This window comes from Dryas octopetala, chromosome 1 (assembly GCF_963921425.1).
Source record: "Dryas octopetala chromosome 1, drDryOcto1.1, whole genome shotgun sequence".
NCBI lineage: Eukaryota > Viridiplantae > Streptophyta > Magnoliopsida > Rosales > Rosaceae > Dryas > Dryas octopetala.
The window spans coordinates 1,955,732-1,983,549 of NC_141366.1; the positions used below are offsets into that span (position 1 = coordinate 1,955,732).

Here is a 27,818-nt window from a genome sequence, read left to right on the forward strand (position 1 = left end):
CGTTAATGGGTTGAGTCTTACATCAATAATCTCTTGTTTACCTGTCATAATTCTACTAAATTTCTAAAAATCTCAATTTGACAAAAATACGAAAAATGAAAAAATTAGGGTAAACTTAAAATGTTTATTTGCATATTTGTTATTAACACTACTCCAGAGACAAAAGAGTTAGGGTAAACCTAAACCCAATTGAGTTGCTTTGCAACATGTTGTGGTGAATCTAGTAGTATGAAATTTATGAAGAAGAATATAGGAAACCTTTTATGGTATATATTCAATGTGGATCTCATGCTTTTTTTCAAGTTTTCTTGTGTGTACACAAATTGGGAGCTGTCCTTTTTCTACGCCTTGCAGCTTTAAATTTTGAGGGAAAAAGCATGGAAACTAGCTAGCAATGTGGCACCTTAACATCAATGTGAAGGTTCTCCACGGCTGACCCAAAAGGAAAGAAGTTAAGGCTGTGCCTGGCCTTGCTACCCTCTGCTGTCTAATCAGAGCCAAAAGCTCTCTAGCTCCTCCTATTTTCCAGAGGAAAAGAAAAAAGGCTAAGCAAAGCCGAAAGGGAAGGAAGCAATGAGCTTTACTTTTTTGGCTTGGGTCCATTGAGACAATGGGCCATAACTATGACAAACATACATGCACAATGGACTCTACCTCACCCACATTTCAAACATCAGGCCCACTTCAAGTATCTATGAACAAACAAGAAGAAATTGTTGCATATCATATATTTCCACGAGTATATACAACGTTCTCTAATAATAACAGATTACATTATCAGCATAATCACAATTTGAAGATTTAAGCATCTAACTACAAAGAAAGGTGTGGGATTTTCTTGTTGCCAGTGACGATTATGGGCCCTTGACACTATCAAGGGTTCCTTTACACATTTCATGGGCTGGGCCATGGCCATGCTCTTAGGCTATATCTGCCTTGGGCCCTTGACACTATCAAATCACCTCTGAACATGGGCCTCACCCTTGTTCATGTTGTTGAACGTTGATTTTGAATTTGGCTAGCGTTTAAAGCGAGCTGTAATTTTTTATTTGTTTTTGAAATATAGCAAACTTTTGCTCACCATATGATTTGTGAAATGTGAAAGGGCCAAATGCGTAGGATGGGCGGTGTGTAGTCATTTTATTACTAAGAAATAAATATTATTTTTCCATTTCAACGCTTTGTATATTACTTGACGTGACCGTTTTATTGATTTTATTTTTTTTTTATTAAAACGGTTTGATTGATTGATTCTGCAATAAAGCACGTGACGTCATGCTCCATAGTACTAGTGAGACATTTGGCGTGCAAATTATCATATTGTCCAGGTTTATAAATAAAAATAAAAAAGTAGTTTTCAGTTTTCACACAAAATTTGTAGTCATCACTGATCAACATAATATGATGCAAACGTGGCATGTTGTTGGTGGATCAGACGAAAAGAAATGGAAGATACTAGATATGGTTGGTACGTAGGGACCAGCAGTTTGAATCATTTTGATTATAAATTGATGATGATGTGAGAAAGAAAGACGAAGTTTCCAGCTTGTGTCATCAGAGTCCCTATCGCCATTCGTTCACGTGCATCTTCAATGTTGTGTGCAGTGGGCACGCGGCGCACACGAACGGATACACGAGGACGCGTTTGCGCCTCAGCGCCTCAGTGAGTCAGTCACTACTTTTCACTCGTTATGTAACATGAATCACATGATCGATCATTTTACACGTATGCAGTATGTCTCAGTTATTTGAATGGTTTCAGATTTTCATGCTTTTATTTTCTTTACTTTTAATAAAGATTAAGAAAAATATATAATTGTATTATATTAATTGTGAGATGTCAGTATCACTCTATCTCCTGGCTCTTGTAGCTTTAGATTGTTATGCATCCTTTAGTATTCTCATATATCTGAGTCACTTTGTTTTGTCTCCCTTTCTAAACCACGTCTATATCTATATGTATCCTATATATCAATATATGTTTGCCAATATTGTATGCATATGTGAAATATGCCATCCATTTCAGAAACAAAATAAGGCAGCACTGAGCCACAAACTCAACCTTGGTCCTTGGCCATGCATTACTAATGTTGGCGTTGGGGCCTTTGGGCCCTATTAATCGACGCCTATTACATATGGATATAGTTCATGTTTCTATCACAAAATTATTCATCATATATATGTTGCATTTCATCTGAAGAAGCATGAGCCAGCTAGCTAGCTCTTGTTTCTAATTAATCTTGGAAAACTATCGTATTTAATTTGACCATATATGCAATATGTATTATTAATTCTTGGCCAAGTTTTATTATATTAATTAATATTCTGATAGACTCAATTAAAGTAATAACCAAACCAACTGCATGTGTGGCTGCGCTGTGTCCCATGTGCCAATTGAATTGCCATCGATCTACTCGATCCAAGTCTCCATCCGTGTAAACTCTAGAAAAACTCTGAATATGACTAAATAATATATTTATGGAAAGAAAGCTCTAGCTAGCGCGCTAGTGTCAAACCTAACAGTCCAACCATTAAAATTAATTAATATACTTTAATTAGTGTATCGTCATTGCTACGACTAAATCTAACTCACAGTGGCTGACTGGCTGGTGTTTACGAGTTCTTATAAATTCCATGAAATAATTTTAAATAACCTCTACCTCATCTCACTCGTATAATTTGCTTGTGAAAAAGGTGGAAAAATCTATGAGAAATTTACCAGATTAAACATAGTGGGGATTTGGTACAAGTACAACACGGTACGTACGTATTGCATATTATGCTTCTAAATCTGCAAAATATATAGCTAAAGACATACAATATCCATTTCATTTTTATATTCTACCATAGAGAAACCAATTAAATTGGATCCCAAATTCAACGGATTAAAGCAAAAGACAATCTTTTACAATCAAGTTCTTAATTATAACTCTGGCTCCGGCAGCATGGGTGCATGCATGAACACGCAATCAACAGAAGTAAATAGCTCTGCTCAATTCAAAAATTCTACTTTCAAGACTTCAAGTATGTACTTTGGTCAATGAAATTAAAAGTTGTTGACTTCTTCTTGTTGAACTAAATTGTTGACTTTAAAACCGACCCCCACAATCTTTGATTTATTTATTTATTTATTTTCCGACATTGCAGCCATTTGGTATCTACTTTTTATTTTTGATATAATTATATAAACAAGTCATTCTATTCTCCATTTAATAATCTTTTTATTTATTAACAAATATTGCCTATGAAATTTAAATTTAAAATAACTTTTTGTGCAGTAATTTTTTTTCTTTCAAAACATAAAGGGTAAGGATAAAAAATGACAAATGGAAAATGAAATAAGGAATCAATGGCTGTAGGTGGTTGTGAGACTGTGAACACTGGGCAGTGAAGAAGATAAGCCATGTCCTACTTGGAAACAATGCAAGCTTCCCATCAGCCAAGTAACACTCATCCCCAAACCCCAAACCCCAAACGAAACTCATGATCACTTTCCCTCTTCCATGTTCCTCCAACCCCACCCACCTCCTCCTCTCTCCCAAACCCCAAACCCTAAACCGCTTCACATTCAAACCCCAATCCTCCTCATCATACCTCCGCACAACCCCCAAAACCAGCAGCGTCATAATCATCGGCGCCGGACTTTCCGGCCTCGCCGCCGCCACCCACCTCAACTCCCAAAACACCCCTTTCCTCCTCCTGGAAGCCTCCGACGCCGTCGGCGGCCGTGTCCGAACCGACGTCGTGGACGGCTTTCTTCTCGACCGCGGCTTCCAAATCTTTATCACCGCCTACCCCGAAGCCCAGAAGCTTCTCGACTACCAAGCCCTCGAGCTTCGCAAGTTCTACTCCGGCGCTCGCATTTACTACGATGGCCAATTCCACACCGTAGCCGACCCTTTACGCAATCTCTGGGACGCCGTCAACTCCCTCGCCAACCCAATCGGCTCCATTCCCGATAAATTGCTTATCGGGGTGACCAGACTTCGGGTCCTGAGTAAATCGGACGAGGACATATTTTCGTCCAGCGAAGTCTCCACGATGGAGCTATTGAGGGGAATTGGGTTTTCGGATTCGATTATCAGCCGATTCTTTCAGCCATTCTTTGGCGGCATTTTCTTCGACAAAGACCTCGAGACCACATCCAGGTTGTTCGATTTCATCTTCAAGTGCCTTTCCCTCGGCGACAACACTCTTCCATCGAGAGGCATTGCTGCAATACCCGAACAATTGGCAGCCAAATTGCCTTCCGATTCGATCCGATTCAACTCCCGAGTCGTTTCGGTTGATTTGGATGAATCGGCTGGTGAGCCGCCGGCTGTAAGATTGGAGAGCGGAGAGGTTTTCAGAAGCGAGCTTGGAGTCATAGTGGCGGTTGAACAACATGAAGCGGATAAGCTTTTGGCAGGAAGCGTATACGAACCGGTCCAAAGGAAACCGGCTCGAAGTACGGTTTGTATGTATTTCACTGCAGACCGAACTAATATCCCGGTTCAAGACCCGGTTCTGTTTCTGAATGGTTCGGGTAAGGGCATTGTCAATAATATGTTCTTTGCAACGAATGTGGCTCCTTCTTATGGCCCACCCGATGAGGCTTTGGTATCGGTGTCCCTTGTTGGGGGCTTTGACAGCGTGGCTGATCATGATCTGACGGCTGAGGCTGTTCGGGAGCTTTCGGGTTGGTTTGGGGGATCAATGGTAGGATCTTGGAAGCACTTGAGAACGTATAGAATCCGGTTTGCACAACCGAATCAATGCCCACCGCTTGATTCGACGAGAGACCCTCGGGTCGGGTCGGGTTTGTATTTGTGTGGTGACCATTTGACGTCTGCCACATTTGATGGAGCTTTGGTTTCGGGAAGGAGGGCAGCACAAGCTTTGCTTAGAGACAATGTCTTGGCTCGGGTTTAGAATAGTTTCTTACCATTGTGGAAATAATGAAAAAATTGTATTCTAGATTAATGGTGTACCATTTTAATGGTGCTTGGGTTGGAAGTGTGACAAAAAATAAATTTGCATTTAATTTAAGACACAATACGTTAAATTACTAATAAAATAAGACTCATAACAAATAAAATTTACACATCATAAATAATAACTATACATTGTTGAATTATTAATTTATTTTATCATATTAGCACAATAACGTTCCGTAAACTCTCATCCTCTAAATTTTTCTCATGTCAATTTACACACAATAGCGTATGGAGTGTGGACACATCCTAACCAGAACTCCCATCAATACATCATATTCATGGATATATGTCATAAAATGCACATATTGTTGGATATTGATATCCCTACCATCAATTCAAAGAAACATGAAGAGTCCAAATCATTATTTTGTTGAATATTCAACACAAATGGCCAATCCAAATAAACTTCGGTCCTGTAACCGGTAAAATAAACTTCCATCTTTATTACCATATTAATACTCTCTTTCAAACATGGGATAAGATTGTCCTTATGCCCACATAGTTCATATATATGGAAGTACAGCCTGTACAGGAAGAATGATAACGTTAACATTCCTGTTTGGGCTACCTAACCTCAATTCAAACTTTCAATCCTTGAATCACTCCAAATGCAAAGTACACCAAAAAGGAATATACACCACGTTGGTTAAACCCAGTCAAATCCAATACAGCCATTACAAAGCGAAAATTAAATTCTAATTAAGACAACCAAAAACAAATTTCTCAACAGTATTATTAGACAACACTTGTAAATAGAAGCAGACTCTATTTTCATGAATGAGTCCTATTTCAATGCGAGGTGTGATGTACGATGTCTGATTTTACTGAAACACCGGATTCTATTTTTACTGAAAACAGTGCATCCTATAAACCGTGGACGGCGATACGTGTCACTGTGTCAGCATTATAGGCACCGACGTGTTAGTATTGTACAACCAACGTCTCTTTCATCTTTGAAACTATGACAAAACTAGCAGGCATGTGGAAGCCATTTACTTAAAAAAAAAAATAATTTTTTTTTCAGCTCCACAGCCTCCACATAATAATTTATTTTTTAAATTCTAAAAAAACCGTCTTTTGGTATTTTTAATTTTTGTAAAATAGTTTATTCTCTCCCGCGTATAGAAAAGATCCTTTAAATCCCGTCAATCGAAAGTCAGTCTCCCATTTAAAACCAACAAATGGACAACTCAACCTGTACCGAAACTTCAGACCCCGAAAAACTCTCAAAATTCCAACCTCTAAAAACGCCTCCATCCCCTCAATTTCTCCAACATTAACTCTCCCAAACCAAACATCCTCCTCTGAAAAATCCCAATCACCAAGTTCGGAACCCCTCTGTCGGATTTATTCCAACCCCTCTCTTTTAATCAATTCGTTGATTCATTCTGACTGGACCGCACTCAGCCGGTTCGGTCTCTGGTCGGAATCTGATGCCAGAGATCGAGCAGCAACAAATCCCCGACAATGCCCTTTTCGGGAAATACGAGCTGGGCAAGCTCCTGGGCTGCGGCGCGTTCGCGAAGGTGTACCACGCGCGCAATGTCCGCACGGGGCAGAGCGTGGCCGTGAAGGTCATCAACAAGAAGAAGCTGACGGGGACGAGCTTGATGTCCAACATCAAGCGCGAGATCTCGATCATGCGGCGCCTCCGCCACCCCAACATCGTCAAGCTCTACGAAGTCCTGGCCTCCAAGACCAAGATCTATTTTGTTATGGAGTTTGTTAAGGGAGGCGAGCTTTTCGCTAAAGTCTCCAAAGGCCGATTCTCCGAGAATCTCAGCCGTAAATACTTCCAGCAGCTCATCGCCGCCGTCGGATACTGCCACTCCCGCGGCGTCTACCACCGCGATCTCAAGCCCGAGAACCTTCTGGTAGACGAGAAAGGGAATCTGAAAGTCTCGGATTTCGGACTCAGCGCCGTGACGGACCAGATCCGACCCGACGGGCTTCTGCACACGCTTTGTGGGACCCCGGCTTACGTGGCTCCCGAGATTTTGACGAAGAAAGGTTACGATGGAGCGAAGGTGGATGTGTGGTCATGCGGCGTCATCCTCTATGTGTTGAACGCCGGGTATCTACCGTTCAACGACCCGAACCTGATGGCCTTGTACAAGAAGATTTACAAGGGCGAGTTTCGGTGCCCCAAGTGGATGTCACCGGACCTGAAGCGGTTCTTGTCCAGGCTCATGGACACCAACCCGGAGACCCGGATCACCATTGATGAGATCTTGAAGGACCCCTGGTTCCGAAAAGGCGGGTACAAGGAGATTAACTTCTACGACGAAGAAGAAGATAGTTACAATTATGGTTACGGTAATAAAATGGGGGACGAGAAAGCTGAGCAGGAGAACCAGAAGGCCGTCACCAGCTTGAACGCGTTTGATATAATTTCCTTCTCGGCCGGTTTGGACTTGTCCGGGTTGCTGGACCAGTCTCACCAGGCGGAGGACGGCGAGCGGTTCGTATTGTCCGAGACGGTGGAGAGGACAATGGAGAGAGTTGTGGAATTCGCCAAGGTGGAGCAATTGAGAGTGAGGAAGAAGAAGGATTGGGGATTGGAGATGGAAGGGCAGAATGGTAATTTGGCCATCGGAGTTGAGGTTTACCGGTTGACGGACAATCTTGTGGTTGTGGAGGTCAAGAGAACAGGTGGAGATTCTGGACCGTTCCAGGAGATGTGGAAGAAGAAGCTTAGGCCTCAGCTGTTGGGCCATGGTGGGCCTGAGGAACCAACAACTTCAACTATTTCTTCTTCTTGTTCATCTTCGTCTGCCCAGTTGATTGAATGTTGATCATGACGATGGATTGCTGGTTTTGAATGCTAAATTTTAATGGGTTTTTGGTTGCTGCTATGCTGGTGTTGTTTCTTAGTTCATTATATAACTTTTGCATATCAAACAAAGCTAGACAATTGATAATAATTAAAATGAATCTGAACCTCATACAGATTGGGGTGGTGATTTTTGTGTGTTGTATTTTGTGCTTGGAATAAAGATTACCAGCCGATTTTGTAATCTGAAATATGAAGATTACTCAGCAAAATATTTTTGTAATCTGAAATATGAAGATTACTCAGCAAAATATAGTCGTAGACAATATAGTACAAGATTGTTCTTGTACAGACCTTGTACAGAGTTTGTGAAAGTTGAGGAGGGTAACAGAGAATTAAAGGGTTAGATTAACTCTTAACACTCTGACTCTTTTAGTATTCATACTTGTATGTATGATTGTATTCATTGTTCCTCTTTATCCCGTTAAATTGATTGAAAAATTATGTTCTTTGTTCATGAATCATATTTCTTTGTATATACCGACGATAATTTTTCTAGTTAGTAAGGTTCAAACTTGTCCTATTATGTTTTTCGGGGTACGAATTTTGTGGCCGATACATTAGCAAATATGATTGAGTCACTTTGTATGCTTGCATAGCATCAGATTTTGGAGTCCAGTTGTTCAGTTTTTTCCATCTTCAGTTTTGATTATGTTGGTTTAGACTTTAGAGTGTAAGCGTTGTTTTGTGTTGTAATTTTCCTTTTCAGCTTAGGGACAAAGAAGATTTGTGCTCTATCTCAATGGTTTTCTTGGTGTTAACAAGCTGGGCCAGACGGGAATTGAATGATGGATTATGGACCATATCATATGCAAGTTGTCTACTTAGATTTTTATTGAAAGAATGGTCTAACCAATAAGCATCATACATTCATAGTATATAAATAATAATGAATAGGTTTGATTGTTAGCTTACCTGTAATTAGAGGGCACAATGATTAAAATACATGTGCAGTAGGTGCAGTAGTACTCAGGCCATTGATTTAATTCCATTTATTGGTCCAGCCTGGTAGGATTAGCAAATTGCAGCAACATGTTATTGATTCGAGCCTTGTGGATCCCTTTCTTTCATGTGGGACAATTGGAAAAACACAGGGATCTGCAGCATTTTTTAATGCAGTATGATATCAATTATTGATACATTGTTTCTGTGGCGATGACTATAATATATATTATTAGTCAATAAAATAATTCACTCACTCAGCAAGCAATTACAGGCAATGATCCAAGAAGCAAGAAAGAGATTCGTTCAATTCAAGAAGAAAGGGTAACTGGGACAACGAAAATAGACCAAGCTTACAAGTTATGGGACTGTAGGTATTTGCTTGTGCATATCTTCCAAAAGATAATACAAACATTGAGTTGTGTTGGTCCAATTCCAACCCAATTCAAATTCCTAGCAACACTCTCTCTCCAGTTTGAGGACTAACCAATTCAATTCCCCACCACAAGAATTACTAGTTCAGTTTGAGGATCAACTAAACCGATTGCTCCGATTCTAATCCAATACTTAAATCCCTAAGGACCCTAACCATAAGGGCCTTGCATAAAGCCTAGTCATCTCAGAAGGATGTGCAGTCCATTAAATCTAATAAACGGGCCATTTAGTGGTGGTGAAGCTCGGGTCCAAACATCAAAGAACCGTGGTTGTCTACTTGTCTGTGGACCAAAGCAACCCAAATTGGCAATCGTCTTCACTCTTCACCCATGCTATGCTGCACGGCTCTGTATCTTCTGTCTTAGTTAGGGCTAACACTCGATGATTCAAGAAGAAACCAAATATTGTGGTCTGGTTAAGATTGTAAATTTGACTCACTCCACTAAAGTTTAACAGTTTATGAGTTTTAGCTCAAGTAAATAAAGGTTGGTAAAAAAGTCTACTTCAGAAATTAGGCTAATAATCCAACCCACTTGTTATAAGAAATTTCAGTCTGGTCCACTTTAATGAAAAACACGCGACACGGAAGCTACCAATGGCAATTGCCACTGTCAGGCAGTGGCAATGATTGCTACAGTACGACAGTAGCTATTTGAATTACAAAAAACACTGGTGTTAATTGTGTTAATAATTACCGCTGTGCGACAATAACAATTTGCCCATATTTAAAAATAAAAAAAAATCTATCGAGCACGCTTAAAACAATAAAAAAATATATAACGTAAGTTTATTTGTACAAAGTGGACTTATTTATTATTAAAATTTTTTAAGTGAATTTATTAATCATTAAGAATTGTAAAATAGATTTTAAAGTAATTTATTTATAAATGAATAGTTTTTTATTTTTAATAAATGATTTAAATTAGTAATAATCCTACACTGATGGCAGACATTGTCCCTTTTACCCTCACAATAAAAACGCAAACGACATTGTTAGCCTTTCATCTTTATGAGGGTTTAGGGTTTAGGGGTGATGGAACACTCTTGTGTTGCAATACCCGAACTGGTGCTGATTGCTGAAGTAGTGGTCCAATCCGAAGTTAACAATTAGGGCTTGCAGTGATAACAGTACAGGCTTTGCAGTCGCCGTTGAGTTTGAAAGGAGGAGTCTGGTAAGTGCCAAAATTCCTTCTTATCATAGAAAAATGATATATTGGGCGCATTTGGCATTGGAAGAACCCAAATGCAATACCAAATCCGTGGAAACAAACAGAGCCTTTGTTTTATTGCAAATGACATTTCTTTTTTGAAGATAATAATTTGTACCTTTAATTTGTTAAAGTTCTGCCAACATTTTTCTATTTTGAAGCTTAAGTTTTTCATTTCTGCTGCCCCCAGTAGTTGTATATGGCTCAGTTGAATGGAGGTTTCAATATACTGTAAAGTATGCATATGGATTAATATGTTAGTTTCTTTTCTATTCTTGTTGTCATAGTAAACAAATGTAAATCTGGGCTCTGGTTTTAAATGCTAATGCAAATGCATGTACTGTTTTTTATAGGTGCGATTCAATTATCTGCTTCAACTTTAATTTCTCCAGGTGGGATCTGAAGTGAATGCCAAAAGGAGATTTTCCTTGTAAGGTGTGACTGTTTGACTTCACAATCTTTAAGTTGTTGCTAGGCAGGTTGCTATACGGGGTTTTAAAACAGCACTAGTGATTAGAGCATGTCTGCAGAGGCAAACTTAAGGTTTAAGCTCAATAAGAAACTCAAAATAGCAGTTGGGAATTCCAAGTTATCCAATAATGGAAAAAGGAAGGGCGAAAGCACTCTCAATGAGAGTGAGAAGGTTAAGAAGGGGAACTTTAAATCAAGCATAAAAGGTAAAAAATTTCATTCTGCTGAAGAAGGGAGTCAGGGAGTTCTTGATAGAAAGGAAAAGTTTAAATCGGTGAATTCTGATAGGGGAAGGAAGAGAATCTATGCTGACCAAGAGCCAGCTCAGGAGGCAATGCCTTACAGTAATGCAGAGGCACCTTATAGGAAGGCTTTATCTAGGAAAGGACAGAATCAAGTGAAGGATGGTTTTGTTAATGAAAATTCTGATAGGAGAAGGAAGAGAAGCTATGCTGACCAAGACCCAGCTTGGGAGGGAAGGAATTACAAGAATGCAGAGGCACCTTATAGGAAGGCCTTATCTAGGAAAGGACAGAATCAAGTAAAGGATGGTTCTGTTAATGGAAAGAACGGTAGTCGATCTCCTTGGCGTCCTCGCTCTACGTGGGATCCTAATGGATTAGAGAACACTGCTTCTGAAACTAGACGTTTTTCTCCTACAATTAGAACTGCAAAGGTTTCTAATAAAACCAAAGGTAAGGAGGTTGAGAAGATGGACTCTGTTAGACTTGATGGTGGTCGAACTGGTGCACTGAAGAAACATAACAAAATTAAACCTGACTTGAGCAAATCCGTGGATCCAAATTATGAAAAATCCTCAAATATTTCTTTTTCAAAATTTTCCAAGAAAAAAGTAGGGGACAAGAAAACCTTCAAAGAAGAACCAGAGGTGATAGACGCTCAGCCAAAGAAGAGGAAGCGGATTCGACTGGATCCACATGACATCTCAAACAAACGTCATGATGATACCATTGTTGTTAATGGTTAGTTTTTATCAATTACTTCTGTTTCTTCAATGTACATGTCATGCGTTGTTAATATCGTATGTATGTATAATATTATCGTCCATTGGTATATGTAATACTATCGCCCATCTTTGAAAAGCCTGCATAAGCTGTCTTTTTCTCATATAAATCTCTCTTTTTCAATACTACTATGTTAGATAGTTTGAATTTGCAATACATTTTTTAAACTAAATAAAGTAGCTATGCATTTTTCTTACACCTTGTAGTTTTCATGCTTCCCAGAAAGCACAAAGGAGAAGGAAAAAGATGTGGAGGAAAAAGCTGAAATATCAAAAAATGCGCAATTTCGTGCAATACAACCAAGTCCCTCAATCCTCTCCTATGTGGAAGATAATGTAATTTGTATGCACAGGTCTTTTGGTGTTTGGGATATAGGTTGCTTATTATATATTAATGAATATGCAGTTCTTGCAATGTTTTGGCTATATCTATATTCTAACTGTTAAATTCTTGAAGTGACTTTTTTCTTTATTTATCTATTTACAGTTGTTGGGTCGTAGACGCTTGATAGAGCTGAAGAGAGCAGGCTACAACACTGAGCTTTCTGCCCCATTGGATAATATTCCTTTCTCTACCAGCTCAGAAAGAGAGCGTATTGAGGAAAATGTACGTAATGCATGTCTAGATAAGTATCTTCATATTTCTGATATTGAATATTTTTCCCATTTCAAATTAATTATATTTTTCCAAAGCAATCTTAAATTAATCTACAGACTACTGTGAGGGTGAGCCTCTCTTTACTGTTTTATATGAACTCATCATTAGTGCTGATTAATTTTCACAGGTATTTAGGAATAATTTGACATTTGTTGCCGCCGCAAAAGTTTCATCATCATTTTCACCTCCTGATCTTCCAGAGATTGCATTTGCAGGTGTGTTTGGTTTCTTCTAATTTCACCAATGCAATCCAATTGCCTTTTATTTTTTACCCCTTGTCTGAGTACTTTATTTCTGATGGGATTTATGAGTTCATAATCTGAGTATGTTCAGTTTTCCAATACTGATTGGTAAATAACATCTTTAACTTATTGGAAAAGTAGCGATACTTTTATCTTACAAGAGTTGTAGTCAGTGGTTTCATCGACCTCTCACTTTCAAGGAGAATTAATTTTTATGCTTATGGTTGCTAATTATTTATGTTTTCTGTTGTTTAATTGTGTAGATCTAATCTTCTTAAATAAGACAATAAGTGATAGTATTGGCTTCTATTATCTTTTCAGGAAGGTCAAATGTCGGGAAATCATCACTACTTAATGCACTTACCAGACAATGGGGTGTTGTACGGACATCAGACAAGCCTGGTCTTACTCAGGTTATAAAATATTGTTTGGTGCTGTGATTGCAGTAGCTGTTCAGTTTGCTGATGATAACTGTGCCTCTTCTGCAGACTATTAATTTCTTCAATCTGGGATCAAAGCTCTGCATGGTTGATTTGCCTGGATATGGCTTTGCTTATGCTAAAGAAGAAGTTAAGGATGCTTGGGAGCAGCTTGTGAGTATACAAATTTAAATTTTCCTTTTCTTTTCCCGAGTGAAGGTTGGTAGATTAGTCAGGATTTTGGCATATTACCACTTCTTTCTGTTCCCGCGTGTGAGTGAATACAAATATCTAATTGTTATATGTGCCAATATAATTGTTTTGTTGGAAACTTCTAAATTTGCAGGTGAAGGAGTATGTTTCCACAAGAGTTGGTCTAAAACGAGTGTGCTTACTTATTGATACAAAATGGGGAATGAAGCCGAGGGATCATGAACTCATTGACTTGATGGAAAGGTACAAACAAGTACACTCTTGTAAAACTGCTTTTTTATTAATAAATTTCGGGATAACTTTATTGGTGGCACTGTGTATGTGGTAGAAAATAATACACACCTCTCTATCATCTTCATGTTGTGCTTGTGCATGCACAGTTACACACACATGCTCGCTCACTTCTATATGGGCATACTGGAATTATATGGCCTGTGCTTCATTTTGTGATGTTCCTTAGTTGATTATCAGGGCTCAGACTAAATACCAGATTTTATTGACGAAGACGGATACGGTTTTCCCAGTTGACGTGGCACGTCGTGCAATGCAAATTGAAGAGGTGAGTTTGGCTCATTTATAATGATAATATATTATAAAAAGTTAAATTAGCATTTTTCTCCAGTGAGACTATCTTTTTAATACAACATACTGATTTTGCAGAGCCTCAAGGCAAATAAGTCTCTGGTCCAACCTGTGGTATGGAGTATATTTATTTAATCAGTTGATAGATGCGAACATGCAGTTTATGTGTATCATTGCTGAAAATGACATAATCACTTTGTATTTGGGTCTTATTTCAGATGATGATGAGCTCAAGATCTGGAGCTGGTATTCGAAGTTTAAGAACAGTGCTAGCGAAGATTGCTCGAGTTGCCAAATAGTAATATGTAATCAGGTTACTTTTTTTGTTGGAATTTGTTTTCCGAATCTTTAGCTATGTCAAACCCTTCACTCTTAATGCAGGATGCATTATAATTCTTCTTTTACTTGAATGAAATTAGATATTTGGTGGTAAATGTGGTTATGTACTTGTTCTATCTCAAACTCTTCAACAGTTTGCTTTTCTTCTGAACTAGTTGATGAAGTTTTACTTCTTTTCATCGCAGACTGCAGTCTTGATTGTTTTGGCGTGTTTCTACGCAAGCTGAGAGCTTCAAATTCATAGAAATGCCTTTGGTGCAGATTTGGCCAGGAGTGCTAACATCATTTGCCAATGTAGCCAGTCTCTGTCGAGTGGCAGGATGATAATGGTTCAGTTGAGAAGTTAAATGGGAAACGATTTTGTAAATTCCAGCTTTGTTTTTTTTGTTTTTTTTTTTTTTGTGAAAAAAAGAAAGATTCTGTAGATTATTGTTTTCTTATAGTTGATAAAAGAATCGTTTTAATTCTTATACTTAACCCCGTGATTACGAGTTTAGGACTCACTTTGGCCTTCGGTATTGCATTTAAGGTTTCTTGGAATCACTCCAAAAGAGAAATTATAAAAATGCATCGCACCAACCCTTTGGCATCAGTCATTGAAAGCTGCGTTAAATTCACTTCAGTCAACTCATGATTCTCACAGTTTCACTATTAACTTACATTCTTACAAGACAGCCTTTAAATAGGGCCACTGGGATATGAATTATTTAAAAGACTCAAGTTAATACACTTAGAAATGCTAAAAGAGAATTTATGACACCTAATACATTGATCATAAATATAAGTCTTTAAAACATGAATGTATTTTAATGGCTAGTGCATGAGATAGGGACCCACTAAAGGGTTTTTTTTTTTTTTTAATAAATGCAGCAGCCATAGCTCATAGGTTTCCATGTTGTGCCTTTGACACTAATGGACTGACCACTAGTGACCAGTGACCACCAATAAATGTTACCATGACACTGAGCCATTGACATGGTCATGTTTTTGGTAGAAATTTATCTGCTCAGATAAGATTTAAAAAACAAATATTACAAAAGTCTAGCCCTTGTTGAGTGGATCTGAAAATAGTGGGATCCAAGACAAAATGCAACATGGTGGACTTTCTAATATCTATTATATAATTTTAGGAAGAGGAATTAGGTGTGCTTTTCACGCATACAGCCATACAGGTGTAGACGTGTAGTTACAAAATGGGAAATTAAATTTTTCTTTGATGAAAATGTGAAATGAAATTGTACCAAGAAAAGAAAATGTGAAATGAAATAGAGACGTGTGTGTGTGTGTGGATGTCTGGATGATAATGAGTTAGGTCAAAAGCAATTGTCGCATGCATCTAAAGAAAATTCCAAATTCGACCAAAAAACGAAAAAAGAAAATTCCAAATCAATCCCACACTCTAATTATTTTATTCGTGACCTCATCCCATAACCAAATTTGACCATTCTTCAACTGCACCCTTCCTACTCCTCTTTTTTTATCTCCAACAACCAGAAAAAGCACACATTTCTCAATCATACAAAGCACATTTACACACATTTCTCAATCGTATCTCTCTGTCTGAGATTGAGAAGAGAAATGTGTCCGCTTAGGTTCATTCTGATATTCCTCTCGGCCACTCTCGCCGGTTTCTTCCTCCTCAGAAACCTCAAATCCGAGCCCCAATTGGATACACCCCACCATGACACCCACCACCACCAACCCAAAAACCCCGACGCTGACTCTACCCCTAAACGGTTCTACAAGGTACCCAATTCATTCTCTCTTTTAATTCCGGTTCAATTTCTGTTTTTGTCTTTTGGGTTTCTGTTTGTTCAAACATTTGGGCTCTTGATGTGCTTGCAGGTTCGCTCAGCCATGGAATCGGGGTTCTGGACCTTCGTGGACATGGCCAGTGGACGCTACCTCTGGAGGCATTTGGCCTCACCTTCCCCAAAACCATCAGCATGATCTCTTTGGGGGCACTTGTTCTTGCTCATAATAACACATATGTCCAGGTTTGGGATTGACTATATAATGCTGGTGTATCATCATGTTGAAAGATTGTGTGTACTTGTAGACCCAATTGAAAACCCATTGTTGATGTTGTTTGGGAATGGTGCTGTAGCTGTAATTACCATTCAGCAATACCCATCTCTGTGTCTTGTAATATTGCTATTTCCATCATCTGGTTTCTGTATTAACGATTAAGTGTGGTGTGCTCCTCTTAAAGTTCCAAAATTTCCCACTATAATAATACTATATTGCTATGCTATATAACCTAAGGGTCAAGACCTTTGGCTGCTTTTATACATTACACTTCACATCGTTAATGTTATTTATAAAATAGTCATGTTATAACAAAGTCACCTGTATTGACTTTATTTTTCACCAATGTTATCAGTTTAACCCATTATGAAACTTACATTTAGAGTGCCAAAGATTGTTATACACTAGTATATAAAAGTATGCATGCAGGCATATCATTTTTATTTCTGTATATGTCATTTGTATGTCTGTAGACTATGGTGAGGGATTTCCTATATTTTTCTTGGTTAGGAATAATGACAATTGTTGTTTTCCCATGGTTGCTGAGCTTCTGGTTCACCGAGTTTGGGATTTGAAGCCTACTATAGAGAATCTCTCTCTATCTCACACACAACATGCACGCAGCCTATGTGGCTTAATTTGTTGCTCAGCCGTGCTGGACTTCATAAGCTTCATCTTGGTTGTTGGCATGTGTTAGCATATGGAAGGGAGTGTTGGAAGGAGTGTTATGATTTCATTCATGTTTCTGATATCTAAGATGTAATCCAGATGTGATTCTTAGTCTTTAGTGATGGTAGTTTCTTATGCATGCTTGCTAGAATATTTGGTCCAAGATTCTAATTCATACCTGCCAAGTCTGGTTTTTCGATTGCAGTGTTAATGCTCTGCCCTTGTATCTGTAATCTTTTTATTAGATGAATTGAAATTATGACACTTTTCTAGAGTGGTAATTACTCCTGATTAATGCTTCTCTCCCTCTAACTCCCCCTCTGTGTGTTGGTTGACATCTAATCTTGCAGCTCTTGTTTCCTTAGTTAATTTCTTATATTGAAAACTGCACAAAATCATGTCTTATTCCAGTGAGCTTTTTCAATCTTTATGAGATAGTATCATTTGACTTGAGATCGTCTCAAAGTGGAATGACATGAATACACAGATTTTCTTATTTTCATACCGATTGCCAATGATTTTACGGCACATTTCAGTTCAGTTTGCTCACTGTTCTCTATACTTTTATAATGTCTGCTTCATCTTCGTTTGTTTCCTTTTATGTATTCAGCAGTCTTGAAGTGTGTGGCTGAACAAAACTCAGGTTCCTTGATGTCAAAATTCTGATATTTTCTTTTTTAATTTTTGATAAGTGATAGATGAGCTAATTCATCAGATGAGCAAGTTGATGAATTCAATGCATTTTAAGAACATGAACAAGTTAATGCACGGAACAAACTTAAGGATAATGTTCAACCTACTTAAGCTTACTGACAGAATGGAATTTCTTTGAATTTGTTATTATGACAAACATGGCTGTCATTTTCTTCCATTTTGCTTCTTGAAGTCTCCCACTCCCGCAGTAAATCTGAAGTTAGCTTGACAAGTCCGATTATAATGTATTAGGATTTCAATTACATGGATCTCTGTAATCCCTAATCATATGAAAAAATTGAAAGTTAGATTCTGGCATTGCAGTAAATTGATGATCTACCTGATATTGGTGTTTGTACTTTTCATTCCAAGAGTAAAAATGAGAACCAAGGTCATACCCGGCATATCTTTTGGAGATTCCTTTCATATGTATATGTTACTCAAGTATTCCCTAAATTATGTTTCCTTATAATTCTCATCTTGGCTGGATGAATCGATGAATTCAAGGGCTTGAATCAGATTAGAGTAGAATTCCCTTTCTCACGCTTTTTTTTTTTTTTTTTTTTTTTTTTTGTGTAAAAGAAGAAGGTAGAATTATCTTTTAGGTGAATTCAGGCAGAACAAATTTGAAAGTTTATTTTCTTTGCTAATTCCATAAATTACTCAGAATAATGCTTATTAGAATCAGATTGGCTTCCCTACTTATTCTAGACTTTCTAGCATTACTTGACTTTTAATTTAAATTTTCTACTACAAATCAATATGTCATCTTGTATTTTTACGAAAAATTTCAAGTGTGTTTGAAACGATATGTATTCCATCTAATAAAATTATTAAATTTTTAATACATGATTCAGATTTAAAGTAAAATAATGCTATGATTAGCTGTGAATCCATTTTCATTAAAATCCATCGTATAATGTCACAGCCAAGAAACCAAAAAAGAAATCAAAATGTCAGAGTAAATATTCTGCTGAACCCATGGCAAAAAGCTATCCAAAAAAAAAAAACCCCATGGATAAAGAAAATGCTAATAATGTAAAAAAAAATACAAATAAAGATTATGACGTGGCACAGTTTTTTGTCACATAAAGAAACAACAGGCCGCGTGGCAAAATCTCGGTTACCACCAAGTACCACCGCATAGATCATGACCGTTGAAAACCGAATCTGACACGTCAATTTCAAACAGTAATAAAGGGTAATAATATTATATTCCAACGGTCGAATTGTATTTAACTCCATTATATGATGGTTCATATCTGTATGTATCTGTGTGTCTGTATTTGTGAGAGAGAGAGAGAGAGAGAGAGATGAGGCAGAAAAGAAGGATAGGATCAGAAGCCCCAGAAACCCTAAGGGGGGAAGAAGCAGTCGAAGAAGAAGGAAGGTTCTTCGCATGCTATCTGCTGACCTCTCGCTGCCCCCGCTACAAAGGCCACACCTATATTGGGTACCTTCCATCTTCCCCCTTTCTTTTCTTTTTTTCTTTCTAATTTTCAAATTTCCCAATCATCTTTCTACGATGATTGATTCAGATCATTCTTGATCTTGGTTTCCACTCCAACTTCCTTAAAGTTTGAGACTTTCTCTTACAACTTGGATTACTTAGTGAACCCACTTTGACTGTGTCCCTGTTGTACAGGTTCACAGTGAATCCGCGGCGTCGAATAAGGCAGCACAATGGTGAAATTGGGAGAGGTGCCTGGAGAACGAAGAAGAAGCGTCCATGGGAGATGGTCTTGTGCATCTATGGTTTCCCAACTAACGTTTCCGCTCTCCAGGTCTGTCTCTTCCTTCTTTTCTTTCTCTTTACACTTACTTATGTTTATGTTCTTAATGTGATTGATTGGGACCAAATTGGATACAAAGTTCTTGATGATCATATTCTTGTTATGTGTCATTTGAGGACCCACATTTAATTGCATCAATTATGGAATTAATTTGGTCCCAAATAATATTGATTGGGATCAAAGTTTGTTGAGCATGGGTTTTGATTGGAATTTGGGACCTCCTAATCTTACCTTTGGAACTTGCAGTTTGAATGGGCTTGGCAGAACCCAACTGTATCAAAGGCAGTTAGGAAGGCTGCTGCTAGCTTTAAATCCCTTGGAGGACTTGCCAGTAAGATCAAACTTGCATACACCATGCTCACCCTCCCACCCTGGCAGAGGTATGGTATCATCTTGTTATTTTCCTTGTGGATTGTGAGTGATTGAATAAACATGCTTTTGCTGTTATTAAAAGATAGTGATATTTTTCTCTCTATCTCATCAGCTTGAACATCACTGTAAACTATTTTTCAACCCAGTACACCAAGCATTCTGCTGGTTGTCCGCGCCTGCCGGAACAAATGAAGGTCAAAATTTGCCCCATGGAGGAGCTTCCTTCCTGTACCAAACTAACTGATGACCTTTCTGAAGATGAAGATGAAGATGAGTGCTGTAATGAAAGAGAATGTGATGAAGATTTGAATAACAGTACATCACAGGAAGAAGCATTATTGGATTTTATAGCTCATAATTCAACAGACGATCAGTGGAATGATACTGGCAATAGAATTAACGAAGCATATGGATGCAATAAGGAAGTAGGAGAAGATGAGCGGTATAGTGAAAAAGAATGTGATAAAGCTACGAATAACGGTACAACATTAGGGGAAGAAACATTATCAGATTTCATACTTCATAATTCAGCAGATGATCAGCAGATTGATACTTGCAATATAATTAATGAAGCATATGAATGCAATAAAGAAGTGGGAAAAGATTGTACGGAGCAATTTGATTTTATCACATCAGTAGTGAGAACCCCATCTTCAAATGTCACTACCTCAGTTGATATGGAAGTAACTATAGATGTAGGTTTGCGTGGATCCGTTGATGACAGTAGTGTTGAATTGGACCGACCTACAGGGGAAAATTTGACAACTGTAATGGTTGCAGATGATGATCAGTCGCCCATAAGCTGCTACATCCGGCCTTGTCAAGCTGAGGTTATAGATTTGACGACTCCAGCTCCCCTGTGCAGAAGTAGTTTGTGTGGCAAGAAGAGTAGAGTTACTACAGTTTATCCTCAGATTATTGACTTGACTATGTCTCCTAATTTCATCCAATTATAGAATGTTGGACATATCTTTTTACAAATAACTGGAGAAGAAAACAAGTGTGTGTTTGATCATTGATGATCTGATTATTTGGTTGAAATATTTAGAGGTATTATTGTCATCTTTGCCTGATGGCATGTGGGAAGAGCAGAAAGCACACTGGTGCGAGCACTCTGGTTCAAATCTTAGTGTTTTAATGGAATGAAAATAATTTTTATCCACTTGCTACTTTAATCACATCTCATCTGCTATGTAAACCAATTATGAGATTGGAAGATTGTGCTGTGTCTCCAAGTTCATGTTTTCTTTTGTTCTTTCATGTTTCATGTTTTGTGATTGACTGGGGATGTACTGTTTTTTTCTTTTCCGTTTTATTTCCCTTTTTTCTTTTCCTTTTTTTTCCTAATCTAAAGTAATGAGTGCAAATTGATGGCCCGGCCTTTCATTTGTATGCATAGCAGCAGCTTCTATTGGATTCAATTGATTATTACTTTGATCTTAAAACAATGATGAAGTTGGATGGTTTTCAATACTGCAGATCGGGAAATGTGTCATCCGTCAGCAAAGCAGGTTCGGTTTCTGATGTAGTAAAGCATATGCCATAGGGGTGCTATTTGAGCCAGCAATGTGCCTACCCTAAATGAACTGTGCATGCCCTTTTAATTAATCTGAAATCGAACAGCCACACTCGGATTAACATGTGCACTCAGCCACTCACACCAACAGAAATGATTGTTAGCCAACACACTGTTTAAAAATATTTGGGGTATTAGCCCCCAAATGAAAGACATGGAGATAATACGAGCCTCAAAACATGGCGGACAATGCCAATATGCCATGTTTCACATTAATGAACATGAGAGTCCACCTAGTTCAATTCTATGATGAGCATTTGGAGCACAGCCAAGGGCGTAGGGACACACATCCCACCTTCTATGGGAAAAACATGCCACTCATTCAGCCAGAACTTGATGTCTAAACCCTGCTACTATCAACGAGTACTCTTATTTTATCTTTCCTCTTATTAATTGGGTGGTTTTGGGTTTGACCCGGTAATAAGTAATTGAACCCCAAGTATTTCTGTTGTGCTGCAGTTTGTGCTTCTTGTAACAGCATGGTTGCAATAAAAATAAATACAAAAGCACATAGAGAAAGAGCTTCTAAATTTGATATAATCTTCCTGACCATGTACATAAAAGAAGAACAAGAAGTCAACAAATTTATTATAGTAGACATGACACTTGCAAGGACGAACACAAAGTTAAAAGTTTAGCAGACTGAAATGTACAAACATAAGATGCCATGGAAAAACTGGCAATTTGTTGTTTCTATTATGGCTGATGCCGCTGCTGTTGTTCTTGTGGCTGCAGTTGCAGTTCTGGTTGTTGTATTTGTTGTTGCTGCTCCTCCTCCTGTGGTTGCTGCTCCCCCTCCTGTGGCTGCTGCTCGTGCTCACCTTGCCAAACCCAGACAATATCTCGCAGAGCAGGCCTTATGTCCTCCAACATCTTCTGGTATTCCAATGTGTCTCCACTCAATTTCTTTACCTCCACCAAATGAAATGTTGGTGTGATCTCAAATATCTCTGCATCTATAGACAAAACCCCCTTTCTACCTTCCTTCAGTCCATTCATCTTCAACAATCCATCATCCCTCTTATTCACTTTCAGCTTCAGATGCTTAGCCATTTCTTCTAGCTTGGAGATGATGACTGAGGCAGGCTGTCTGGAAGTGAATCTTGCTTCTCTCTGTAGAGAATCTTTTTCAAAGAAGCCAGAAAGATCAAATCCAGCAGAAAGGGAGATAATATCAAAAGCATTCAAGTTCGGAGGTTTCACTGGCTCTTGACTTGCTTCAGCAGCCATACCACTATTCTCACAGGGACCAGAGCCTGTAGGAGCCACATCCTTGTTTTCCATTTCGGATTTCATATGTTTGGAGTTTGATCCTTTTCTGAACCAAGAGCTTTCCCTAATTTTGGCTAAGGAAACCCTAGCATTGGGATTTGGATCCAACATCCTGATCAGTAGCCTGCGAACGTCTGGTGGGAACCAGTTAGGGCATTTAAAGTCTGCTTTGCCAATCTTTTTGTACATCTCCATCAAATTTGAATCATGAAATGGGAGATAACCTGCCAATAAGACATACAAGACCACCCCACAAGACCAAATATCAGCTTTCACACCATCGTAGCCTCTCCTGTTAATAACTTCAGGAGCAACATAGGCAGGAGTACCACAGGTGGTATGGAGCAGCCCATCTTGGCGCTTGCTTTCAGCAAGGGCACTTAACCCAAAATCAGAGATCTTTAAATTATCATTCTCATCTAGCAATAGGTTCTCTGGCTTTATATCCCGATGATAAACACCCCTACTGTGACAGAAATCAAGTGCATTGATTAGCTGCTGAAAATATCTCCTTGCAACATCCTCCTTCAGCTTTCCTTTGGCCACCTTGTTAAATAGCTCACCACCTTTAGCATATTCTATGACAAAGTATATCTTACTTTTGGTGGCCATGACCTCATAAAGGTGTATAACATTAGGGTGTCTAACCCGTCTCATAACAGATATTTCTCGCTTGACCTGATCAATCAGCCCAACCTTCACAATCTTCTCTTTGTCAATGACCTTAATGGCCACACTCTGATTAGTTCTAAGGCTCCTGGCATAGTAAACCTTGGCAAAAGTGCCTTGACCGAGTAGCCTCCCCAACTCGTATTTTTGCATCAGCACATTCGATTTATTATCCATTTCAAGCTTCAAAACTTATTAACAAACAACAAACACACAACTTCGTCCTGCTAATATGATCTATTTAATCTACAACGCAGGAGTTTATAGTAATATAAGAAGCTCAACCGTCTTCACAATGGTCATGCATTAACACAACCGGCCCTGCATACATATTCGTGGGCCGAACTTGATTTTGGGAACCAAGAGCAAACCAACTGTGGTTTATAGGTCCAGCTGCTCCAACATCACCAAGGATAACAAATGGCAGCTCTGTTAAAGACACAGCCTCATGGAGTTGTGAGGCAGAGTTCTGAGCTGTCAGGCACATTTCAGCATTCCCAGGATTGTTCTTCTTCAAAAGAACAACAAGAGAATGCTCAAGTTATGCACACAAACAGTAACTCAATGGTCTTCAACACCAATTTCTGGCTTAAAGACTTCGAACCCTGAAAAAGCAAAAACAGCACCGCCACTTAAAAAAAAAAAAAAACCACCACCTTTCGCACTCTTTCGGTGAAATGGAAGTATGGAACCAACCCTTTGGAAGAATTACTCTTGGGGATCTAAAATAAGCTCCAATTAAAATAAAAAATTGAAAACACAAACGATTTCAAAATTCAATTTTTTCCTGATTCAAGAAAACTTGAATCCCAGAAATGAAAAAAGGGTACAAAGCAACAAATCTTACAGAAAAACTAGCAATGAATTCTTCTCTTTGCGTTAATCAGACATTAATCAGGATTCATTTCTCAAATAAGAATTCCTATTGTTTGATGTTTTAATGAAATTTCAAAAACCTGCAAACATTAAGAGAGAAAAATGGAAACTTTACCTGTTGGCAGACAAAGGAGCAGAGCGCCGGTTGCTATGGATCTCCAAAACCAGAGAGCAGAGGGCGAACCAAGAAAGAGAGAGAAATGTTGGTGCTCAAATTCAAAATGCTAAAATTAGAAGTTAATTAGATTTTAATCATCTAAAGCCTTTGGGTTTTTGTATAATATGTTGTATATTACTTGGACGGCCAGAGTCCATGTACCCAATAGGTGGGCCTGGCCTTGACGCATGAGCGCCCACCAAGTTCGAGTAATCGAGTGTGTGAGACGGAGGCAATGTCCGTACCCTTCAAATAGCGGGGCACGATACACAGAAATTTGTGGCTCCCACACCATTTTAGTGGAAGATGCGAGTATTGCTCTTATTCCGTAGGAAATTTTCAGCCTGTTTTTTTTGTTTAAGTCCAATTTACAAATAAGGTTGATAATTTAGTTTATTTCTTATAGAAAATCTCAGTTCATTTTAATAAAATACGCACGACACGAAATTTATTGAGCATTCATCAATTACCATTATGTTAAAGCAACTATTTGAAGTTGCATAAAAATAATACTTGTTGATATATTTTATATTTTTTTTTATATAAATATATCAAAAACTAATAAAATCAACAAAAAATACATAATTTAAGTTTATGAAATCACATTCACCCTTCTTATAGCATAAAAATGATTGTCACTAATTTCCAATGTCCGACAGTGACAATTTATCCATTTTTCTTTAAAAAAAAAAAAAACTTACTGAACACTCGGCGGAAAAAACATGAAAGAAATTAAAACGTAGACTTATTTGTCACAAAGTGGACCTATTTGACATTATAATATTTTATGTGAGTTTAGTTATCATTAAGAGTTCAAAAGTGAACTTTAGAATCATTAATACTTTTAAACCACATCTTAAAATCTTAAAACGGAATTTACAAATATAAAAAATCACGAATCTAAATATAATTAACAATTGTTAATCGGCATACCTAAGTGTCAAAACTCATAGTTACCCACTAGCCAATCTTATCTAGGGAATTAGTATATTGTTATTTTAACCTTTATGACTTTATTTTTTGGCCAGGAACTTTTTATAAACTTGGGAGACATGATAAGCATAGAGCCTGGTTGTGTGGTTGGCGGTCGAAAACAAAGGTGGCAAAGTCAATTCGGACACTTCAAGCTCACATAGACACATACTAAAGAAAACGTGCGGGGTGGACTGGTGGATACAGCTGCCTACTGGCTGTTGGGTTTGTAGTTGCTTGAGCACCTTCACCAAACAAATTCAAGCCCAAAAAGAAGGCCCAATGTACATAGTTATTGATTGGTTAAAAGAACTTCAAGCCCAACATTGTTTCATCAAGAAAAATAGCCCAATACCTCAAATCCATATGGATTCTTGAGGGTGAGAGAATCTTCAATCTAGAACAACATTTTGTACAAGCCTAGAAAAAAAAAAAAAAAAAAAAAAAAAAAAAAAAAAAACATTGTGTTCTTGCTAAGCACCTTCACCTTGATTAAAAAAAAAAAAAAAAAAACCTTTCATGACCTGAAATATTCAAAATTAATTATGTCAAAACTGTTTTAAACAATGACTTCACATTCTTAAATGTATGTGTCAATTCGAATTTGGTAATTAATTTTAGCTTAGGTTGACTAAGTACAATATTAATATTGTTTTGTATACTTTATTTTGGTGGCCAAATTTCGATTAGAATAATGATAATGTTGAGAGACTAACCGATCGCCTTAGTCGCCGCTCTTAAGGCAATAATTGGAGGAAAAGTGTCTCAAATGTTCATTAAAAGGCCACCCATGACCCAACAATAAAGTAAACAACAATTATTTACTGGGGTCTAGTTATACAATTAATACAATCAGAATTAATGCAAAACGGTGAGGCACATGTTTAGGAGAATTATTATGTGTGATCGTAACATTACGTGACATAATAACGTAGTATTATCAATCCACTCAAATTATAATACATGTATAATAATTAATTTCTAAAATTTTAAAATCTAAAAAAAAACCCTAAAATCTAGGAAAAAACCTTAAAATCGTCCACGTGTTATAATTTTAGTGAATTGGTAACACTACGTCATTATACCACGTGGTGTTACGGTCACATACAATAATTTTTCCATGCTTATGCTCAAATTAAGCTATACTGCATCAGCTGCATTAATTCTGCAATGCATGTGTAACTTGCACTAATGCATGCAAATTATTGAACTTATTAATGGCCGGGCATGCACATAATTATAATTGAACTTAATAAATTGCAAACTCAAATCTGCACAATTTTTTTTAAGAAGGACATAGAATGAAAAGAGTGGGCGACAACTTATAGTTAAAGTGGTAAAGGGTAAGAGCAGTGTTTATCTCCTTATATTCGTAGCAAGAGTAATTTTTACCTTGAAATTGTCTTGAAACTTCATAATCATTAAAAACTAGCTAAACTTGGCTACATTTAATATAACTTGAAACCGATTAGTTGGCCAGTCATGATCCTGCTTAATGACATATGTACTCAACTGATCAAGAGATTATATTTTTATTTTCCATTAGCAAAACTTAATAAAATCTCCAATTTTATATAAAGGAACCCAATCTAAGTCATACCCCAGCATGTCAGTGAACCACATGTGTAGAGGAAATTGAAGTCACAAGCCGATCCTTCAAAGTAGCAAAGATGCATGAGATTGTTCCCACATGTGTATTTAATCTGATTTTGGTCCGACCCTTTTGATTGATTGAAGCCACAGTGCTCACGTACAAGTGCCCACAAAGCCCTCCAAATTAATCAAGCAGAACAACGACAAGTACTTCTCTAAGCACCCAACAAAGGAATTGTCCATGGCTGCTAGCTCCTCATCATTTGAAGAACACTACCATGGAAGAGCATCTTCATCTGTTTCAGTTCCATTTATGTGGGAATCTCAACCAGGTACTCCTAAAGCCAAGTTCAACCAAACCCCTACTCTGCCTCCTCTCACACCCCCACCTTCTTATTTTTACACACCCACAAAAAGACCCTTGAGAAAAAAGTACTCAAAGTCTGTGCTCTTACACAGTATTTTCCCTAAGCTGCATAGTAGTCCAAAATCAAAAGCATCATCATCAAATTCAACTTCAACCCCATCATCACCGGCCTCTTTTTCTTCATCATCATCATCAGCATCTTCAACAGCATATTATTCAGTGCCATCTTCTCCAGTGACACCAGCCAAGTTTCGTGCACAGGGCAGATCAATGTCAAGCACCCCAAGGCATGGTCATGATCTTCAGTATGAGGACTACAGCTCAAGAGTTTCAACTACAAGTGCACGTTGCTATTCACACTTGATCAAGCTATTGATTGCTTAGGGAATTAATTTCAGTAATTTAGTACTTAATTGCTGGAGTATATTCTAAGATCGAT

At 37.9% G+C, this 27,818-nt stretch overlaps 7 protein-coding genes across 9 annotated transcripts; 6 read left to right on the forward strand and 1 right to left on the reverse strand.

Moving 5' to 3' along the window:
* Positions 1-3,407: 3,407 nt before the first annotated feature.
* Positions 3,408-5,043, forward strand: LOC147296260 (FAD/NAD(P)-binding oxidoreductase family protein). The gene has a single exon (XM_086228516.1). The coding sequence runs from the start codon at positions 3,484-3,486 to the stop codon at positions 4,909-4,911; it is 1,428 nt and encodes a 475-aa protein (XP_086084642.1). The 5' UTR covers positions 3,408-3,483; the 3' UTR covers positions 4,912-5,043.
* A 1,105-nt stretch (positions 5,044-6,148) lies between these two features.
* Positions 6,149-8,266, forward strand: SIP4 (SOS3-interacting protein 4). The gene has a single exon (XM_086228520.1). It carries the CDS (start codon positions 6,410-6,412, stop codon positions 7,769-7,771), a length of 1,362 nt encoding a protein of 453 aa, XP_086084646.1. The 5' UTR covers positions 6,149-6,409; the 3' UTR covers positions 7,772-8,266.
* Positions 8,267-10,220: 1,954 nt separating this feature from the next.
* LOC147296262 (P-loop containing nucleoside triphosphate hydrolases superfamily protein) lies at positions 10,221-14,793 on the forward strand. Of its 3 annotated transcripts, none has more exons than XM_086228496.1 (12): positions 10,221-10,358; positions 10,748-11,848; positions 12,113-12,225; positions 12,377-12,496; positions 12,675-12,762; positions 13,111-13,202; positions 13,278-13,382; positions 13,555-13,664; positions 13,893-13,980; positions 14,082-14,117; positions 14,222-14,316; positions 14,528-14,793. In XM_086228496.1, exons 2-11 carry the CDS (start codon positions 10,915-10,917, stop codon positions 14,300-14,302), a joined length of 1,767 nt encoding a protein of 588 aa, XP_086084622.1. In that variant the 5' UTR covers positions 10,221-10,358; positions 10,748-10,914; the 3' UTR covers positions 14,303-14,316; positions 14,528-14,793. The 3 variants fall into 3 exon arrangements, with proteins under 3 accessions (XP_086084622.1, XP_086084627.1, XP_086084633.1); XM_086228501.1 differs by having other exon boundaries at positions 14,222-14,308; XM_086228507.1 differs by having other exon boundaries at positions 10,321-10,358; positions 10,787-11,848.
* A 991-nt stretch (positions 14,794-15,784) lies between these two features.
* On the forward strand, positions 15,785-16,606 carry LOC147296263 (Methyltransferase-related protein). Its single transcript, XM_086246065.1, has 2 exons — positions 15,785-16,088; positions 16,188-16,606. The coding sequence occupies exons 1-2, from the start codon at positions 15,921-15,923 to the stop codon at positions 16,290-16,292; spliced, it is 273 nt and encodes a 90-aa protein (XP_086102191.1). The 5' UTR covers positions 15,785-15,920; the 3' UTR covers positions 16,293-16,606.
* A 134-nt stretch (positions 16,607-16,740) lies between these two features.
* On the forward strand, positions 16,741-21,205 carry LOC147296264 (Excinuclease ABC, C subunit, N-terminal). Its single transcript, XM_086246042.1, has 5 exons — positions 16,741-18,257; positions 18,321-19,185; positions 19,378-19,516; positions 19,772-19,905; positions 20,010-21,205. The coding sequence occupies exons 2-5, from the start codon at positions 19,046-19,048 to the stop codon at positions 20,851-20,853; spliced, it is 1,257 nt and encodes a 418-aa protein (XP_086102168.1). The 5' UTR covers positions 16,741-18,257; positions 18,321-19,045; the 3' UTR covers positions 20,854-21,205.
* A 779-nt stretch (positions 21,206-21,984) lies between these two features.
* Positions 21,985-24,558, reverse strand: LOC147296265 (SOS3-interacting protein 1). Its single transcript, XM_086246031.1, has 2 exons — positions 24,406-24,558; positions 21,985-24,019 (listed from the first exon to the last, which is right to left on the reverse strand). Exon 2 carries the CDS (start codon positions 23,589-23,591, stop codon positions 22,170-22,172), a length of 1,422 nt encoding a protein of 473 aa, XP_086102157.1. The 5' UTR covers positions 23,592-24,019; positions 24,406-24,558; the 3' UTR covers positions 21,985-22,169.
* A 2,695-nt stretch (positions 24,559-27,253) lies between these two features.
* On the forward strand, positions 27,254-27,763 carry LOC147296266 (uncharacterized). Its single transcript, XM_086228857.1, has one exon. It carries the CDS (start codon positions 27,254-27,256, stop codon positions 27,761-27,763), a length of 510 nt encoding a protein of 169 aa, XP_086084983.1.
* Positions 27,764-27,818: the final 55 nt, after the last annotated feature.

Coding starts and splice junctions, on each gene's coding strand:
- SIP4 (XM_086228520.1), top strand. CDS start 6,410: ATGCCAGAGATCGAGCAGCAACAAATCCCCGACAATGCCCTTTTCGGG.
- LOC147296266 (XM_086228857.1), top strand. CDS start 27,254: ATGGCTGCTAGCTCCTCATCATTTGAAGAACACTACCATGGAAGAGCA.
- LOC147296260 (XM_086228516.1), top strand. CDS start 3,484: ATGATCACTTTCCCTCTTCCATGTTCCTCCAACCCCACCCACCTCCTC.
- LOC147296264 (XM_086246042.1), top strand. CDS start 19,046: ATGAGGCAGAAAAGAAGGATAGGATCAGAAGCCCCAGAAACCCTAAGG. Junction 19,517..19,771: donor CTAACGTTTCCGCTCTCCAG/GTCTGTCTCTTC, acceptor TGGAACTTGCAG/TTTGAATGGGCTTGGCAGAA. Junction 19,906..20,009: donor ACCCTCCCACCCTGGCAGAG/GTATGGTATCAT, acceptor CTATCTCATCAG/CTTGAACATCACTGTAAACT.
- LOC147296263 (XM_086246065.1), top strand. CDS start 15,921: ATGTGTCCGCTTAGGTTCATTCTGATATTCCTCTCGGCCACTCTCGCC. Junction 16,089..16,187: donor CCCCTAAACGGTTCTACAAG/GTACCCAATTCA, acceptor ATGTGCTTGCAG/GTTCGCTCAGCCATGGAATC.
- LOC147296262 (XM_086228496.1), top strand. CDS start 10,915: ATGTCTGCAGAGGCAAACTTAAGGTTTAAGCTCAATAAGAAACTCAAA. Junction 12,226..12,376: donor TCTCCTATGTGGAAGATAAT/GTAATTTGTATG, acceptor ATCTATTTACAG/TTGTTGGGTCGTAGACGCTT. Junction 13,383..13,554: donor AGGATGCTTGGGAGCAGCTT/GTGAGTATACAA, acceptor CTAAATTTGCAG/GTGAAGGAGTATGTTTCCAC.
- LOC147296265 (XM_086246031.1), bottom strand. CDS start 23,591: ATGGATAATAAATCGAATGTGCTGATGCAAAAATACGAGTTGGGGAGG.